Genomic DNA, 16,567 nt, shown 5'->3' on the forward strand with positions numbered 1-16,567 from the left:
AATTGACACCATCTGACATGAAATAGACATCAATATAAATGAAGGAAAGCTGAAGCCTACAATTTTTTTTCTTATGCTGAGGTTTATGTAGTACAGTAAAGAGCTAACATGGTTCAGCTTTGGAGAGCATTGACATAATTCCTCTGTGCCATTAATTGTCATTGTTTTTGGTGAAGTCACATGCATTCAGTCCAGTTCATATTTTGTAATGTGCTAAATTACTATTGACCCATATTGTTTGCAGATTTATTTTTAATGGGGTGGAAAACAGGTAATAGCTTGTTACACATTTCTTTTCTGGATCCTTTGTGATGATAACCGGAGGCTGGAAAAAAGATATGATAGAAGGAGGAGAAATGATAGGTAAAAATGCTACCAATGTATTTTTTTCTGTGGTTTGTCTTTCTCCTGCCTTTTGTGAAGAAGTAAAGATATTTAAAAACTGAAACACAAACAATTATAGGATTGGCTTTGGCTTACTCTTTAGAGGTGCAGAGAGGGGAACAGTTTGATAATATGTTAAGCACGATAGAATATTTCACAAGGAGAATTTCTGAACTTGCAGAAGTGCATGCTTTGACAATGTGTCCTTTTGTGTACTTATGTAATGACTGCCTGATCAGTTGAATTACGGTGGTTTTGTTTCCTACCTAATAGCAAGAATTGTATTTTAGGATATGACAAATCTTTCTGGAGGTTTTTATCACTTCGTTCCTCATCAAGGGAGTTTGATGTTTGTTATATTCTTATCAGTAGGAAATAACTGATAAATGAGATTAAATATTCTGAGAGAAATTCCAAATAGCAGGATGCACATTGCTGAGCTCTGGATATTTGAAAATAGTCTGTCTTTCACAGTGAGGAAAAAGGCTTCCAATTCCACAGTAATACTAGGCCTTTCTTTATAACAAGCAGAGGAAATCGTGGTGAGAGAATGAATGGATGATTAGTTTGTGAAGTGAGCAGCAGAAATTTCTCTTTCCTTCAACCTTGAGATGGTTCCACACTCAGTAGACTAACCATATTTGCCTGATAAATGCCACCAAATCCTTTTCTTATCTTAGGTGAACTGGGCAGTAAAGCAGAGGGCAAACATTTGGGAAGGCAGTAGATTTAAAGCCCTGACAACTAGAGGAGCAGAAGGAAACCCATGACCCAAAGACCCCCGATGGCTGAAGTTGCAGCAGCATCTGCTCGAGCCATAACTACAGTTCAACAGTTCAACAGCAGGGGTTCTGAAGTCATTCACTTCTGGGGTTAAATATATCTGATATGCAATACCTGCATGCTTTTCAGTTAAGTTGTGGATTGTTCTGTGCTTTATATCTCGCTCCCCTGCTGGCTAACCATCAGATTTGGAAATGGATCATTTTTTAACAGTTAAGCATATTTTCCATACCCTACTACAAGTGGCCTTTGATAGGAAATGAAGCTGCAAGGTGATAATTATGAGAGACATCCATCTCAGTTCAGTTAAATTATAAGGAACATTAGGACCAGGTGAGATAGAGTAGCATCCTCTACTGATTAGCCAAAGGATGTTTGGGACATTAACCTTTATAAATTATGGTGACCTTTCTTAGAGGGAGAATAACTAGATTAAGGGGAAAAGGGATATGCAGGGGAGAGGAACTGAAATTTCTGGTACATGTTGTTGTTTAACTGATGTGTCTCTTTGCAGATGAAATTCTAGCATTGAAAAATGATATCTTGAGTATGTTTACAAGGGGAAAGTATTCGACAAGTGGCTGTAAAGGATCCTCTCTTTTTCTTCCCCCTTCTGCTAAGCCTCAGAAGAAGAAGGAGGAAAACCTTTCCAGTGTCCGATCTGTGGTTTGGTTATCAAGAGGAAGAGTTACTGGAAACGGCACATGGTGATTCATACAGGTTTGAAAAGTCATCAGTGTCCACTCTGTCCATTTCGCTGTGCACGCAAGGACAATCTCAAATCACACATGAAGGTAAGGGAAGCTTTTACTGACAATCAAAACACTTGAATAGTCAATCAAATCTATTTCATTTGCATTTGCAAGAACAAACTTTCCCTAGCTATACTGCGAATGATGCCTTTATTTAAATAAAGAGACCATAAAAAGAGAAAGAAATAACTTTTTTCCATTTGCTTGCCTTTCCATTTTATGCAATGTGGAAACTGCCCTGGGTTATGTCAATTTGGTGCGGCACAAGCTGTCTGTAACAGATTTAGTTCTGGACCTGGAACCACCAGAGGCAGGGATGTTAGCTGAGATGTGACACCATGCAAACACAGCAGTGCTGCTTTTCAGGATGCCAGCTAGTACCTCTGTGGGACGTTGCATCACACTAAGTGGGCATACCAACCTGGCCAGCACTAGCACGGGATGTCCCTGTTACCTTCTAAAGACAGGCCTGCAGTTTAAACTTTTTTCTCGCTGTAGTTTTTAACTGAAGGCATTTCAGGAGTAAAGGATCCAAACCAAAATGAATGACAGATTATACTATAATGTTGTGTTTTCAAATGTTTCCATTAAGTTTAAGGTGTGCTTTTAACTCAGCCTAAGTTTTAGGCTCAAACTGAAGATGACCTTTTGAAGGAAGCAACATCTGTGTTGAAAAGGAAAAATATAAAGATGTAAAGAAACTCTCTGTCTGCTTAGCTGAAGTACTACATGGTTGCAACGTACAAAGTGCCTGGTCTTGCAAGCTGCAGAACGTGCTTGGTGAAATAAAAATGGTACTTGTCCCATTACCCGTGCATGAAGAAGCTGAAGTGCAAAAAGTTTCCCTTGTTAATGCAGCTGAATTTTATAATAACAGTGAAATGTTTTATTATAGTTAGTATTTTGTCTGTTTTAGGCAAATGTGTGTAACAGAGTACCAGGCTAGTGTGGAGGGGGAGAGAAATCCCTGTTCAGCTTTTATATATGCTATTGCAGAATCTGAGATCACTAGACAGGAGTCTAACCTTGCTTACACCCAAGTAACTGTTCACTTCAGTGTGAATGATCCAGATGATTCCACTGATCACGAAGCAGATCTTGCTGTATTTCAGGTCCTTGCTAGGTCTGAAATCATCCTTCTAAAGTCTGAAGGCTCATCCCTTAACTCTTCTACTGTGGATCAATGCAGTATTCCCAGGCATCCTTGGTGTATCATGCTAACCCTTATCAGGTACAAACAGGTTTGGTGTTTATGGCTTTCTCTTTTAGGAGTTGGTATTCCATGTTGACTAGAGGGCTCAGATGGCTGTCCTGAGTAGAAGACGAGTAGAAAGAATGGGAACACAGCATGATAAGAAAGGTTTTTTGTTTTCAGTTGTTGACAGCCTGCACAGAAGCAGGCATCACCTAAAAGTTTGCTATTCCCTGGCAAAGACCTGTTGTTGTCCCCTGCTTTGTAAAGGACATCCCTATTATTCCCTTGTTCTCTGCATTTTTTGCCTTTTTGGAATTATTATTTGCAGATTGAGGGTCTATCCCTTCCTTTTTGGCATGGTGATTTCCATAGGTGGTCACGCATAGTATGTTGGAGAAAATTAGGGACTCTCTCACTGTCTCTGTGTGCTATCAAATTGATGGCTATCTGAAGCCCTTATGCTCTTTTCTGCTCCCCACCTAACGTAAACCCCTTCGTTAACTGAGCCCATGTCATCTTAAAGATCAAGACCTCTTGTACAAACATGTAACATGTAGTGTTAATTATTTGGTAATATAGTAATTATTACCAAGTAATGCTCAACTGGACATCATTGAGGTCAGAGTCAGGCCCAGAGCTGCTTGACTCAATGTAAGAGATTACAGCCTCCTTTAGCCTTACTATGGAGATAAGATCTGAAGTCTCCTTAGTCAATGCAGTCCAGTCATGCAGGTCATGATGGACCCAGTGGTCTTTGCTGGTAAAACTGCTCTCTATTTAAGATGAAGGCAATTGTCTTACAAAACTAGATAGCCTGTATTTGGTCTTTTGTCCTTGTTATAGTCTCATGGATAGATGTAAAGAATCACAAGTACCTGAAAGATAACGTTTTACCTTAATTTCAATGGGTTTCATACAGTTTTCTCAATTGAGTAGGCCATTCGTAAAAATCAAAATTGAGGTAGGTGAATGAGGCAGGGACATGTTAGTCATGTGTCCAACAGTGTCAGACATAATTTGAATTCCCTTTGGTGAAAGTATAAATTGATAATGAGATTAAAAATAAAAAATATCAGATTTCTGATTATTAAAAAGTGCTGCTTTTAAATCTGTATGTAAATAAGTATGAGATTATAATAACTGACACACATATAAGCCAACAGTGTTCAAAATGGAATGAATACACATCAGAAACGATACAGCATAGCTGGGAGCTACTTAGGATGCAGCGTTCTGGTTATGCCAGTTGGATGTTTCAGTTCTTTTCGTTGTCCTAGGATCCTTTGGGAGCTACCTGGCCTTATCTCTTTCCTGGCAGGCAACCCGCGAAGGTAGAGCTGCCCCTAGTTCTCCATCCCTCTCTCCTTCCCCATGAGCCTACTGTGGTGCAGGTGAAGACACATTTTACAAAACCAAAAAGGCTACTCGAAATTAGGGTACTAGGCTGGTGTTTGTCATTCATTATAAGCCAATTTTTATTCTAGGATGCTATCACAAGCCAAGCTTTTTTCCTTTATGCTGCTCTTCGGTTTTCAGGTTTTGTGTTCTATTGATAAGGATGACAGGCAAAACCTGTTGAGGTCTTTTGTCCAGCTGCAGTCCTCAAAACCTAATAGTGTTTGTCGTTGTTTCCTCCTAGGCAGCACAGCCCAGAGCTGAAGCACCTCCTCTTTTTTCTAGGTTCTTGCAGGCATTTTCCATTGAAACGGGTCATTTAGAGATTTCATTTCAATGAGTGGTTTGTGTGTGTCTCCTTATGGGCCTTCCTTATTGTGTGTATCTTTAGGTTAACGAGTAATAACTATATAATATAAATACTGTCTAATTTTATGGTAATTATAACATGTCAAACTGATTGACCCAGAATACAGCATTGCCAACATTTTTGGTGTCTTGTCCCCTGCTACAGAAAATCTTAACAGAAAGCTGGATTGATTTCAGCCCTGACCATATTCAGATCTACATGTGCTACCCACCATGTTGATGAAGCATTCTTCCAGTAAGGGCATTTTGCCAGGACTAACTCACAACTGGAGGCAAGGAAGTGAAAGACAAAAAGGGAAGCAGAAGGAAAGTTTCCACACAGACACACAATGAACAAGGGAGGCTGAGTAGACTGCCTTTTAAGGCACACACTGTTATCTATAATTGTTATATGGCATTTAGATTCCACAGTGTTAGGCACCTTAGAAAAATCCTAAAATAGACACAGTACAGAATTTTATTAGTCTGTTTTGGAGACAAATTATAGTATGTGCATAACCACAAGTTTTGGCCCTTATTCCCAGGAATCTGGGGGTAGCATCACAGGACTTGATTCTGGTATCATAGCGTGGTTTCCAGGGGTGCTAAGAATACTGAAAATGAAGCTGGACAAAATGAATAGGTAACTGAGAGAGGTGTCTTGTCCAAGCAGGCAGCAAGGGTTATGCTTAAGTCCTTCTCTCTGTTTATCTAAACATATATTCAGTTGGAATATGTTGTTTTCTCCTTGAGAGAGAGAGTATCTTACGTGCTACTTCTGCAGAAAGCAACAGAAAGGGGTGGTGTAATTCAGCAAGATGTATTCAGGCTTTTCTGTTTTTCCTGGTAGGGAAGTGGGGATTAAATTTACCTCAGAGCCATACCACAAGCATCAGTCAGACTTTGGCCAATTGGTGTCTTTGGATCATGCACATATCTTCCTCAGCAATTGGTGGACGGATAGGCTGTGAGATCATACAGATATGTTCCAAGAAAGCAACAGGATATTAGCCTGAGCACTTGGTAGGGGGAATGAGGAAGAGGAGCATATGGCCAAAAATAATATCTATAAATGTTTTTTGTGCTGCTATATAGACATAAGGCAGAAATGGGTGAGCCAGCTCTTCTAGCAGTGGAAAAGAAGGTTGGCATTGTGAACACATGCTGAAGCATGATGGTATGACAGAAAATGAGGAAAAGGAAGATTAAGCTTAAAAGAAAAGTTAGATGCAATGGCAGGCAGGTCATGTGATGCTCAACCACGGGTTCTTCCTGCTCCTGTTGCTTATGAAGAGGGACCATGTAGCGAGATCTCAGATTAATATTCCTGTGTAATATGAAGAGGGTTATAATCAGCTTCCTGATTAGGGAGAGGCTATTAATTACATGATAGCAGGAGGAGCTCACTACCCCTTAGTGATTTGCTTTTCCCTCTTTATTCCTCAGCTAGGGTCAGACAACTGAATAAGCATTCCTAATCCATTTTGGTGAAGTATAGGACAGGTTATTTTAAAGCATCTTCACCATATTGGGAGAAGGAGAAGGAGGTTGACTGTGTTTTATGGGAGAGTTTTTTGTTTAGTTTGGTTTAAGCTAACCTTAAAGAGTCCTGGGAGGTGCCTGTGATTCCATTGCCTCCCCTCAGCCGAGGGGAAGTAAAGCAAACTTGCACAGCTTTTCAACAAGTGAAATTTGTGCCCTGAGTCTCAGACAGGTACCATAAGCAACTTCAAATATCTGCCTTTTAATCTTGTCACTTTTCGCATAAGAGACAAGGATAAGACAGGAAGTGCATGGATACCTTAAATCTTAAAGGAAAAAAGAAAAAAAAAATATTTTTTTTGGAACACCTGGTCCAGTGCAGAGAGGCTTTTTTTTAACTTTGCTTTCAAGCAAAGCAAGGAAATAGTTTCAAAAAGAAAATACTATATAAATAATGTATGTGTGCTGAGGGGAAGAATCATATCAAAACTAGCACTGTGGCACTAAACTTTGGAAAATGCAATATTTTACAAATGAGGGAACTTGTCAGAAAAGAGCATGAAATGAAAAAGAGGGCACATGATAGATGCAAAATGGAGACCTCTCAAGTGTACTCAAATGCAGCTGCAGAAGAAGGCATTTTACTAAAAGATTAAAAAAAAAACCCAAAAACAAACAAAAAAAACCCCAAACAGAAAAAATCAGTGGATAGGCAGGTATGGCTAAATGGCCAGGTTGTAGTAGTTGTTGATTGTAGTAGTTGTTTAAACAGATGCCCTTCATGGAAATATTAATCCACTTAAAAGTTGGTGAGAAAAATAAAACCTATATTAGGCAAAGAAAAAAGTGATAATTCGGTCACAAAAAGTAAGTAGAGTGAGTAGCCAGAAGCAAATATAGCAGTGAATGGATTCAGCACCCTAACCCCCTTATGTTCTGATTTTGCTTAGGGATGAAAATTCTCAGAAAAAACATTTCCTCTTATTGTGAGTGTTTAAAAAATAATTTAAAGTTAAGTCCCTGTTAAGTCCCACAAAAGAAAGGTGAATGCCAATCCTTCCCTTCCTGTGCCTCATAACTAGAAGCATTACCCCAACTTTAAGGAAGGGGAAAAGAAAAGACCTACCTCACCAGTACTACAAATTTTCAGGACGTGCCTGTGTCACCGTTTCCCTCATCCCTACTCCCTATTGTACCTTGTTAGGTGGGATCACATGTATTTGTAACTGTGGTACATCTGTACGGGCCAGTGTATACTTCCCATGACTTAAATTGGCTGGTAAATCAGCAGGGATGTTGCTTTTAAGTATGAAAAGATGATTTAAGAAACTGCTTATGATACCAGAAATGTTAGTATGTCAACAAAAAATGTAACAGAAAAAAATACAATTATACGAATGATGTGATATGATAGGGACATGTGGTTTCTGTAAAAGAAAATCATGTGTTCTTCTACTAAGATGTTTTGAGCATGTCAGGAAAATCATGGACTTAAGAATCAGTTGAAATTTATTTGGTCTTTAAAAAAGCCTTTGGCAAAGCTTCTCACTGAGAAGCTGCCAAATAAATTAAGCAATGTGATGTACTATGGCAAATTAGAAATTCACCAAGAGACAGTAAAACAAAGGGTAGGAAGGAATTAGCAATTTTAAGCATGACAAAAGGCTAACAGAAGGGTGTTCCATTACTAAGAGTGGAATTGTGCATATTTTAGCAAATGTGATCTGCACAAAATGATGACTGTGGGTAAGAGAATTGTAGATGATACAACCTTATGTGCATGAATCAAGATTAGAAAAGGCAAGGCTTGAAAGGGAATAAAAAGAGGCTGGCTGACAGATAAACAAGGGGGCAAATGAAGTTATTGTTGACAAATACAAGGTACTACACCTTGGAAACAAGAGGCTAATCATGCACCTGGCTGTCTGACATAATGAACTGTAACTACTCAGGGAAAATACCTAAGTATCATTGTAGACAGTTCAATGAAAACCTTTTCTTGGCATGGACAGCAGTGGTTAAAAAATACATTAGATATTTGAATGTCTGTAGAATAAAACAGAATTAACACTGAAATATATTACAATGCTATTATTAACATATGGTATGCTGCCACGTACGATATTCACTTCTGGTCACTGCATCAAAAAGATGTATCAGAAATAGAAGGGATTTTAAAAGCTGTCAATGAAAATGATTAGTGGGATGGCAAGAACTCCCTTTGAAGAAAGAAGCTGAAAAGAATGGGACTGCCAGGTATAGAAAGGAGTTGTGATCAAAATAATGCGTGTGATAGAGAAGATTAAATTGAACAGCTTCTTTTTTTCCTTCTTGTGATGTGAGAATGAGGAGGCAGCGAGAGAAACTGAAAGAAACAAATGAAAAAAAAAAATTTTGACCAATAGATAATTTGTACCCAAGTCCTCAAACTAAGGTTTGTAAGCAGCGTATAGTTCTGTTGAAAATTATTGCGTATATCATATCAAGCACACACTGAAGAAAATGTAGAACCACAAAATAGTGTTTGAGACTGGGAAGACTGTAGGGTTAAAATAAAGATGATACAAGTACTTTGCACCGTCAAGAAGCATATCCACCGTTAAATGAAATAAACTCAGAAGGTAGAAGTCCTTAAATGTTTCTGACATAAGTCAAACAGTAGTTTTATGGGATTTTGAAAGAACCAATCTCTATGAGCAGGTTGTGCACTGTGGTTTGTTGCAGTGTAATTCAGAGAGATCCAAACCTGGCAGCAGTTGGGCTCAAAGTGGGACTTTGGAGAAAACCTGTCAGCTGCCCCCCTCTTGTCTCCTCCTGCCTGTGGTTCTTGCAGCAACAGCCTAGTTGAGTCTAAAGAGGACATCTGATGGTTTGGGTAGCATTAGCACAGTGTACGAGTCATTCCCTGTCTCATGGAGGGAGAAGGCAGCTTTTTGGACTGTAACACTGCATGACCTGGGTCTCCCCTGTGGCTTTCTGTGTAGCTCTACAGGGTTTCTTGTTTCTTATTCTACAGCAAATAGTTGCTGCCTTGATTTTTCCTTCCAAATAGCATAAAATGGCAATTCTTGGCTCTTTTAGCTGCTGTCGAATGAGAAAATAAGGGATAGTTTTTCCTTTAAAGGGACTTTAATTCTTAGCTTTTATTTCTAATACCATTCAAATTTTAAAATAAATATTATTTATTTTTGAGAATTAAAAAAAAATAAAGTCTTATGGTGGGACTGGACACAGGACATTGGGAGCTAAATATTGGGCTTGATGTTGTTTCATATGGGGTTTTTTTGTAGATCTAAAATTCTTCCTTTCAAAATTCTAAATATTTGGGTTTGAATTCTGTCATTCCTTGGCTGCAAGTTATAAATGTACTTTATTTTATGAGAAATCCATTGGTGATGCTGCTGTTGTCTTTGGGCAGGAGAAAAATCCAAATCAGAAGAATCAGTCCCCCCTATTCTCATCCATTCTCAAAAGATATTGCCAGGGGTGGCATGCCATGCTCCTGGGGAAGAGAAGGTGGGCTCCCACACACTTTGCCACCCGACTGCAGCAGTGACAGCCTTCAGAAGGCATTGTATTGATGATTGTGATAAGAGGCCTCTAGAAGAAGTGGTTAAATATGTAGGCAGGGAAATGTTGATTGAAGGGGATCCTGGAGAGAAACCCTGGCACACAGAATCTCAGTGGGTGTAAGATAAAGTTGCCATGGTGAGAGTGCTTGCTACCATTAGTACATCTCGGTGCTCTTCATGAGGAAGAGTGCTTACATGCTGCTGTGCTCACAGACCATCCTGTTTCCAGTAGTGTGGACAGGCAATGTGTGGTTGGCATTTCTGTTGTAACCTGTTAATATTTAGAACTTATTGTGCTGTCATTCTTTTGCAAGATAGTTGCTTTAAAACTATCTTAGGTTAGCATTAGCTTCTAATTTTTTTGTTGTTAGGTGCAATTTTAAGATTCCAGAATTAATTTGTCTGTAAATGTCATGTTTATACGATACTGACAATGTCATTCTGTAAAGCGGCTAGCCAAGAGAAAGTCTCTCTTGCTATCTGTTTGTTTAGTACCTAATCTCCGGAGCCCTTGAAGAACTACTGAATGAGAAGTTACACAGCACTAATAAAATGTGTCTTCACTGAATGCAAAAAGGGCTAAAAGAGGGATGTCTCCCAGCTTCACATTTTAGCAGACCTGAATTCAGGTCCTGTGTATGTAGAGCTAGGAATGCTGGATATGAGCTTGTGACTGAATTCCTCTTACTGTATAGAAAATTAATCAGGCCAAATCTACAACCATGGGAAACTCCAAGCTGAATTTTGACAGAACTGTGTTTGGGAAATGCTACTGTTACCCCAGAGCTCTGCAGCGTCTGCACCAGGACTCTGAGGATCTCGATCTCAGCTCTGCAGGAAACTGGAAAGTGCTAAAAGCCTTAGTTAAAGCTAGGTTTTCCAGGCTTCCTGGTGTAGAGCTGAGCTTTGGTTACAGCTGGAGCTCTCAGGGCTTTTGGACTCCCAGGCTACAGCAGTGAGCCTTGGATCCCTGGCACAGCTGGCCACTTCTCAGCCAAGCCCAGGGAGTGAGGGGTAGAGTGCCACTCCGTAGGGTAGGGGAATCATGCCTCATTTGCCAAGAGTTCATCAAACCTCTCCATGTTTCAGGTGAAATATTTTGCGTTCAAAAAATTGCCATTTTCCAACAAAAATCTGTCTCACTGAAATGTTTCCAACCAACTCGAGTCACAAGTAAAAATGAATGTGTAGAGCTCAGTCTGGTGCCAGTTTGTCCTGATCACACGTTCATCAATTAGTAAGGAAAAAAATGTATGTATTTGCCAGTCTTTCTGCAGAGGTAGCCTGGAGTGCTACTGTCAGGATTTAAAATTCATTTCTGAAGCTATAGGGAAAAAACTTTTCAACATACCTGCCACTGTTATGCTGGGCTCAATTATTTCTTCCCTTTCATGAGTAGTGTGTTAAACAAGAAATTGTATAATTGTATGTATATAGTTTATATTAATGAGTGTGTCTGTTCAAATAATATGTAAATCATTACATATGGATGGATGGATGGATGGAGTTCTCTTTAAAAGGTAATGAGGATCGGGCCTGAGGCTACTAGGCATTGTAGTCATACTGGAGCATGCAGTCTCTATGAGAAAGAGCCTGCAGTCAAAACATGAGGACAGTAAGACTAACTGTGATCATTAATTGACTGATAAAATAGAATCAATGGCAAACACCACCTCTCATGTTTGTATTTTACCATCACAGAGCTGTTTATTTTCTGGTAGAATTAATTTGCAACAAACTCTTTCAGTAGTGCCTTGGTATTGCCAGGTGCTGTGTTTTTATTCTAATGATACAGGAATTGATGATGGACATTGCTATGCAGGTTGGTGTTTTGCTGGGTTGCTGTGAACAATTGTTATTTATGAGGTTGCACAGAATGATCATGCTTAGCAGAACATGTAATAGATAGGGGTTTGTTTTTTAATCAAGAAAGCCACTAGTTGTAGCTTGGAAGTCTTTTTATGCACTGACAGGTCATCAGGATCCAGTTGTAAGGACTGTTTGATCCAAAGCAGACTTCATCATTTCCATGCTACAGAAACAGATGTTCCTGATTTTTATTTTTTTTAGTTGAGTCTGATGTTTATGTTCTTTGACTTATGTGTGAAAGAATCCTACTGTTCTTAGTGCCTGACCTCTTTCCAAGCGCTCAGAATGAAGAGTTCACCCATTAGTTAACTTTTCTGTTTTTTTTAAACGGTGTGAGAAGTGTAGAGTTGAGATTTCTATAACGCTAGTAAACTGTTTTGCTTAATACATGCTTTTATCTTTCACCTCTTGAACCAGGTTCATCAGCACCAAGACAGGGGTGAGACTTTTCAATGCCAGCTATGCCCTTTTACCTCCTCCCGCCACTTCAGCCTGAAACTCCATATGCGTTGCCATCAACATTTCCTCAGGACAGAATCCAAAGTGAAAGAGGAAATACCAGAAACTGAGGTGAAGGGGTCACCACAGCTAAATAGTGACTCCTGCCCGGGACCACAGAGGGAAGGAGGTGGACCTGACCTTACAGGATCAGCATCTGTATCTAAAACACCTGATGTGGCTGGGCAGCCTAGTGGAGGTATTCCACCTTTACTAGTGAAAGAAGAGCCCAAAGATGACAATGGCATCTCAGCTGCACCTTTTGCTCTTAGCACTGTTGACAGAGCCCCCAACAACACAAAGCTGAAAGACTCCTCTGACTTTGTGGCCAATACAGCATCAGCACTATTCAGCCAAGACATCTCTGTCAAGATGGCATCAGATTTTCTTATGAAGCTGTCAGGTAATTGAGCAGCAAGCGGCAGCATCAGCTGCTCCTTTATGGGCTAAGAAACACTTTGTCTTGGGTTTGCTAACTCATGGAATTGCAGGGAGAAAAACATTGCAACTTCTTAACTTATAATTTCTTGTTTCTTTTGATAAGGAGAGGTGCATGATGGAGGGAAGAGGGGAAAAGGTGAGAGAAGAGGGGGATTTTGCTGTTTAATTGCTGGGATTGGGAGTAAGAACTTTTTATCCAGGATTTCGTGTTCATTGACAATTACCTTGGCAAATCTCATTTGGTGTGTTTTTCGGGCATGCTGAATACATGTAGTTCTGGTTTAAAATCACTGAGGATCACAAGTGCCCAGCGTGTTAGAAAATTCAGCTCTTAAGTTCTCTGCCTTTACCCATCTGTTAAATAGGACCAATAAAGTATTTCAGAGTAGTATTTGAGGTCTAACTAGTAAATACGTGTGAAGTATGAATGTTACTGTATTTCTTGATTATTAACACTTCATAAAAGGTAGTCCTAGAGATTCATGAACAGCTTTTAAATTTTTTTACTATTTTAATTGGAATCCATATCTAATGCAAAGCTTGTGATTATTGTGTTTTCCTTCACTGTCAGATTATTGCTGTAAGAATGATATTCATATGTGAGACTCTGAAGTGGAGGATGTGTTTAGGGTGAATCTATTATATTTTATGTGCTCTTTTATTGATTTGACTGAACACTTCAGAATTGTGGACATGCTGGGGGGATGTTCTATACTAAATGTTTTCAAAATTGGCCTTTAATTTTTAAAGAGAAAGAAGTTAGGAAAAATGTTACTAAAGAAACTTCTGTTTCACAAGGAGATGGCAGTCCCTATGGCAAGTTTTAGACTTTGGAGATAGAAGATACCCTGTTCAATAGAGAATAATTGGTCACCTTTTTCCTTTAAATGGAATTTAAGTTATATTTTAGCAAATTTTATTGTCAAGTAAACTAAGGAATTAGTTCTGTCCTAATGCCATTGCCTTGGTGAAACTGCAGCCATTTATTTTGGAAAGGCTTGCTGTCCTTATCTGCCCAGACCTTTATACCTCTGGGATCACAATTCTGTGGGGAATCAAGTAGAATGGGTAAACACAAGAAATCAAGCCTGAGGCTTAATGGAGCCAACCAGGAAAACGGAAAACAGCTGAGGACAAGCAGGAGGTGAAATGGACTGGCACAAATGGTTTGCTGTGTGGGTTGGAAGAAGCCACAGAAACCGCCCCTTTAAAAAAAAAAAAAAAATCTCTTGATATAATTTATTATTACAACCAACAAAAAATGAGCGAGGATCTGTCTGTTTTGGTTTGCTTGTACATTTTTTAAATTGAGTTTCAAATTTGGACTCTATATGAAATCAATTTTTTATGTTGTCTGACAGCTGTCCCATATATGTTGTTGTTCTGATGTCTATCTTAAATTTGGGTTGCTGTGCACTAAGTGGCTCTACACATCAACTGTACTGACCTGAGATGGTAGTGCTCATGATGGCTGCACGTAGCAAGAGTGAGAGCAGAAAGCAAGAGAGGGAAGAAAGCCTGAAAGCTGAGAAAACATACAACATTTTGATGTGTTGTTTTTCATGTAGCAGTTGATGGGGAGCTGTTTACAGTTTGGCAGACGGTCATGTTTTCAATGTCTGATCTATTGGCATCAGAAAAAGGATACAAATGTACATTATTCATGCAAAAGGCCTATGCAGTTATTTTATGGTGACTTACTAAAGGTCTTGAAACCTGACTTGTATGCACTGTTACCTAGCAACATGTTATAAAGTCACTGGGGGAGTGAGATGTATCTGTAATTTTGTATGTGTGCATATTTGGATGAAAATGTACTGCCAGTCACCAAGTTTACTATACAAGAAGAGCAATGTTAAAAAGAAAGGAGTTTCTTCTCTGCTGAGATTTATATTGTGTTATATACATTTAGCTCATGCTTTCCTCCATACAGTGTGCATAAATTTAGAGTAGAAGTAGAAGTAATTCTCTTTATCAAGTTGGCTAAGTATTAGCTGCGTTTTTTTGACTGCTTGCTGTGCTATTCCTTTGAGTGATTTCTTTATTACGACACTCTCTTGTTAGGCCCATCAGAACTTCAATTATTGGCCCTACCTTTTCAATGATATAAATCTTTTGACATCTCAAATTGTATATGCCAATTGTAACAGCCAACACAGATTTGTCGAGACCAAATTATGTCAAAACAATCTAATTTTCTTCTCTGATGGGCCTTGTGGCTAAGAAAGGAGCAGTAGATAGATATATAGACTTCTAGAATTTGGCATTTATTCTTATTGAATATTGATGGTTTAAATGAACATTTGTTTTTGCTTGCCAATGTTTATTGCTCCTCTTCTTCTTGGTTGGTGTCAGTTTGTATGCCTCCAGCTTCATGGGAGACTTCAGGGCCTGTTGGTTTTCATTTCTGTGCAGTTTCAGCCTCTTCATTTTCCAAGCATGTGACTCGGAGGAGTTCTTGTCTCCCTTCAGAGTTACAGTTTCCAGAAGTTTAAGTGGTGCGCCTAGGGTGAAAGACGGTACAAAATTGGTGTTTATTAACTATTATGAATTTTAAAATTGAATCTTAATAAGCATGTATATAATCTTGACTCTCAGTATTATTTCTGATTGTGCAGTGCAGTACCTTTCTAGTCTAGATGAAGTGGATATCAGATGGTTGGAAAACAGTACATTGAACGTAGCTCACAGTCAAAAGAGAAGAATTGCAGTCAAAAAAGATCTGTAAAAAATGTGCAACTGTTCGACAAACAGTTGCACAAATACAGAACCAGGAACAACTAGCTAGGTAACAGTTCTGTGGGAAAGGAAGAGGAGTTAACAATGTCATAGTGGTGCTAAAAAGGCAGTCATTGTACTGGGATGTATAGAGAGAAACAGCCTCAAAGAAGGGGGAAACAGTCCTGCTCTTCTCAGTCTTGCTGAAGTCCAAGGTTTTGGCACTATAGCTTATGAAGAGTGTGGACAGTTGGAAAGACTTCAAAGGAGAGCAGCAGAAATGACTGGAGGTTTAGAAAACATGTCCAGTGAGGATGGATAAAAGGAAGTGAGGTTGTGAAGCCTATAGAGAAGACTAAGGACAGTCATTAATAAGCCTTTAATGCATTAAAAAGTTTGTCACGGGGAGAAGGAAATAATCTGTTCGTGATTCATCGTAATTAGGACAAAAAATAACAGGTTTATATTGCTGTAGGGTTTAAGTTGGCATTAGGAAAATCTTTCCAAAAGTTGAGGTAGTTAAACCTCTATGATAGTTTGGCTGGAGAGATTGTGGCATCTCTGCCACTGGGGAATCTTAAAAATAGGTTAGGTAATTACCTGTCAGATATGGTTGATAACATATAAGGCAGGAGGATGGACTAGCTCTGTGTATCTCAGTCAGTGAACCATAGGACATCAGAAGCAGTTGCAAGAAATTTCAGCTGAACAAAAACAAGCAGCAAGCTGTAGAGAAGCAAAGTGGGGAAAAAAATTTAGAGATGGTCAAAGTTAGATCTGATTTTGAGTGGGCCAGAAATGAATTGTGATGACGCTACTCAAAACAGCCTCTGAATTTTTTTCAGAAAGGCTTAGGGGAGCTGTAGATTTAAAGAGGTTGAGAACTATTGGTGTGGGTGACCTTTTGAGATCCCTTCAGCCCTAATTTGGTGCCATTGCTTTGCAGAAAGATTTTTTTAGTTACGTGTTTTATGAAATAAGGCATAACACAAATCACCAAATGTAAATCTGAAAATAAGAACAAATCTTGACATTTTTTTCCAGATTCCACTCTCTAGGTCCTAGTTTAAGGTAGGAGATGCTTTTAAATTCACAAGAAATGTAAAAGGGTTCTCTGAAATTTTCTTTAA

The 16,567-nt window shown here is 39.0% G+C and overlaps 1 protein-coding gene across 1 annotated transcript in view; it reads left to right on the top strand.

Moving 5' to 3' along the window:
- The window catches only part of LOC104082245 (zinc finger protein 827-like), a gene marked incomplete at its 3' end in the record, with an annotated part of 34,454 nt that overhangs the window by 9,865 nt on the left and 8,022 nt on the right, over positions 1-16,567 (top strand). Inside the window, exons 4-5 of the mRNA XM_009585295.1 lie at positions 1,789-1,961; positions 12,198-12,681. Of these exons, the coding sequence (XP_009583590.1) occupies positions 1,789-1,961; positions 12,198-12,681 (657 nt within the window). The remainder of the gene's footprint in view (positions 1-1,788; positions 1,962-12,197; positions 12,682-16,567) is intronic.

The sequence above is a fragment of the Fulmarus glacialis genome, unplaced genomic scaffold (assembly GCF_000690835.1).
Source record: "Fulmarus glacialis isolate BGI_N327 unplaced genomic scaffold, ASM69083v1 scaffold41879, whole genome shotgun sequence".
In the NCBI taxonomy this organism is placed as follows: Eukaryota; Metazoa; Chordata; class Aves; order Procellariiformes; family Procellariidae; genus Fulmarus; species Fulmarus glacialis.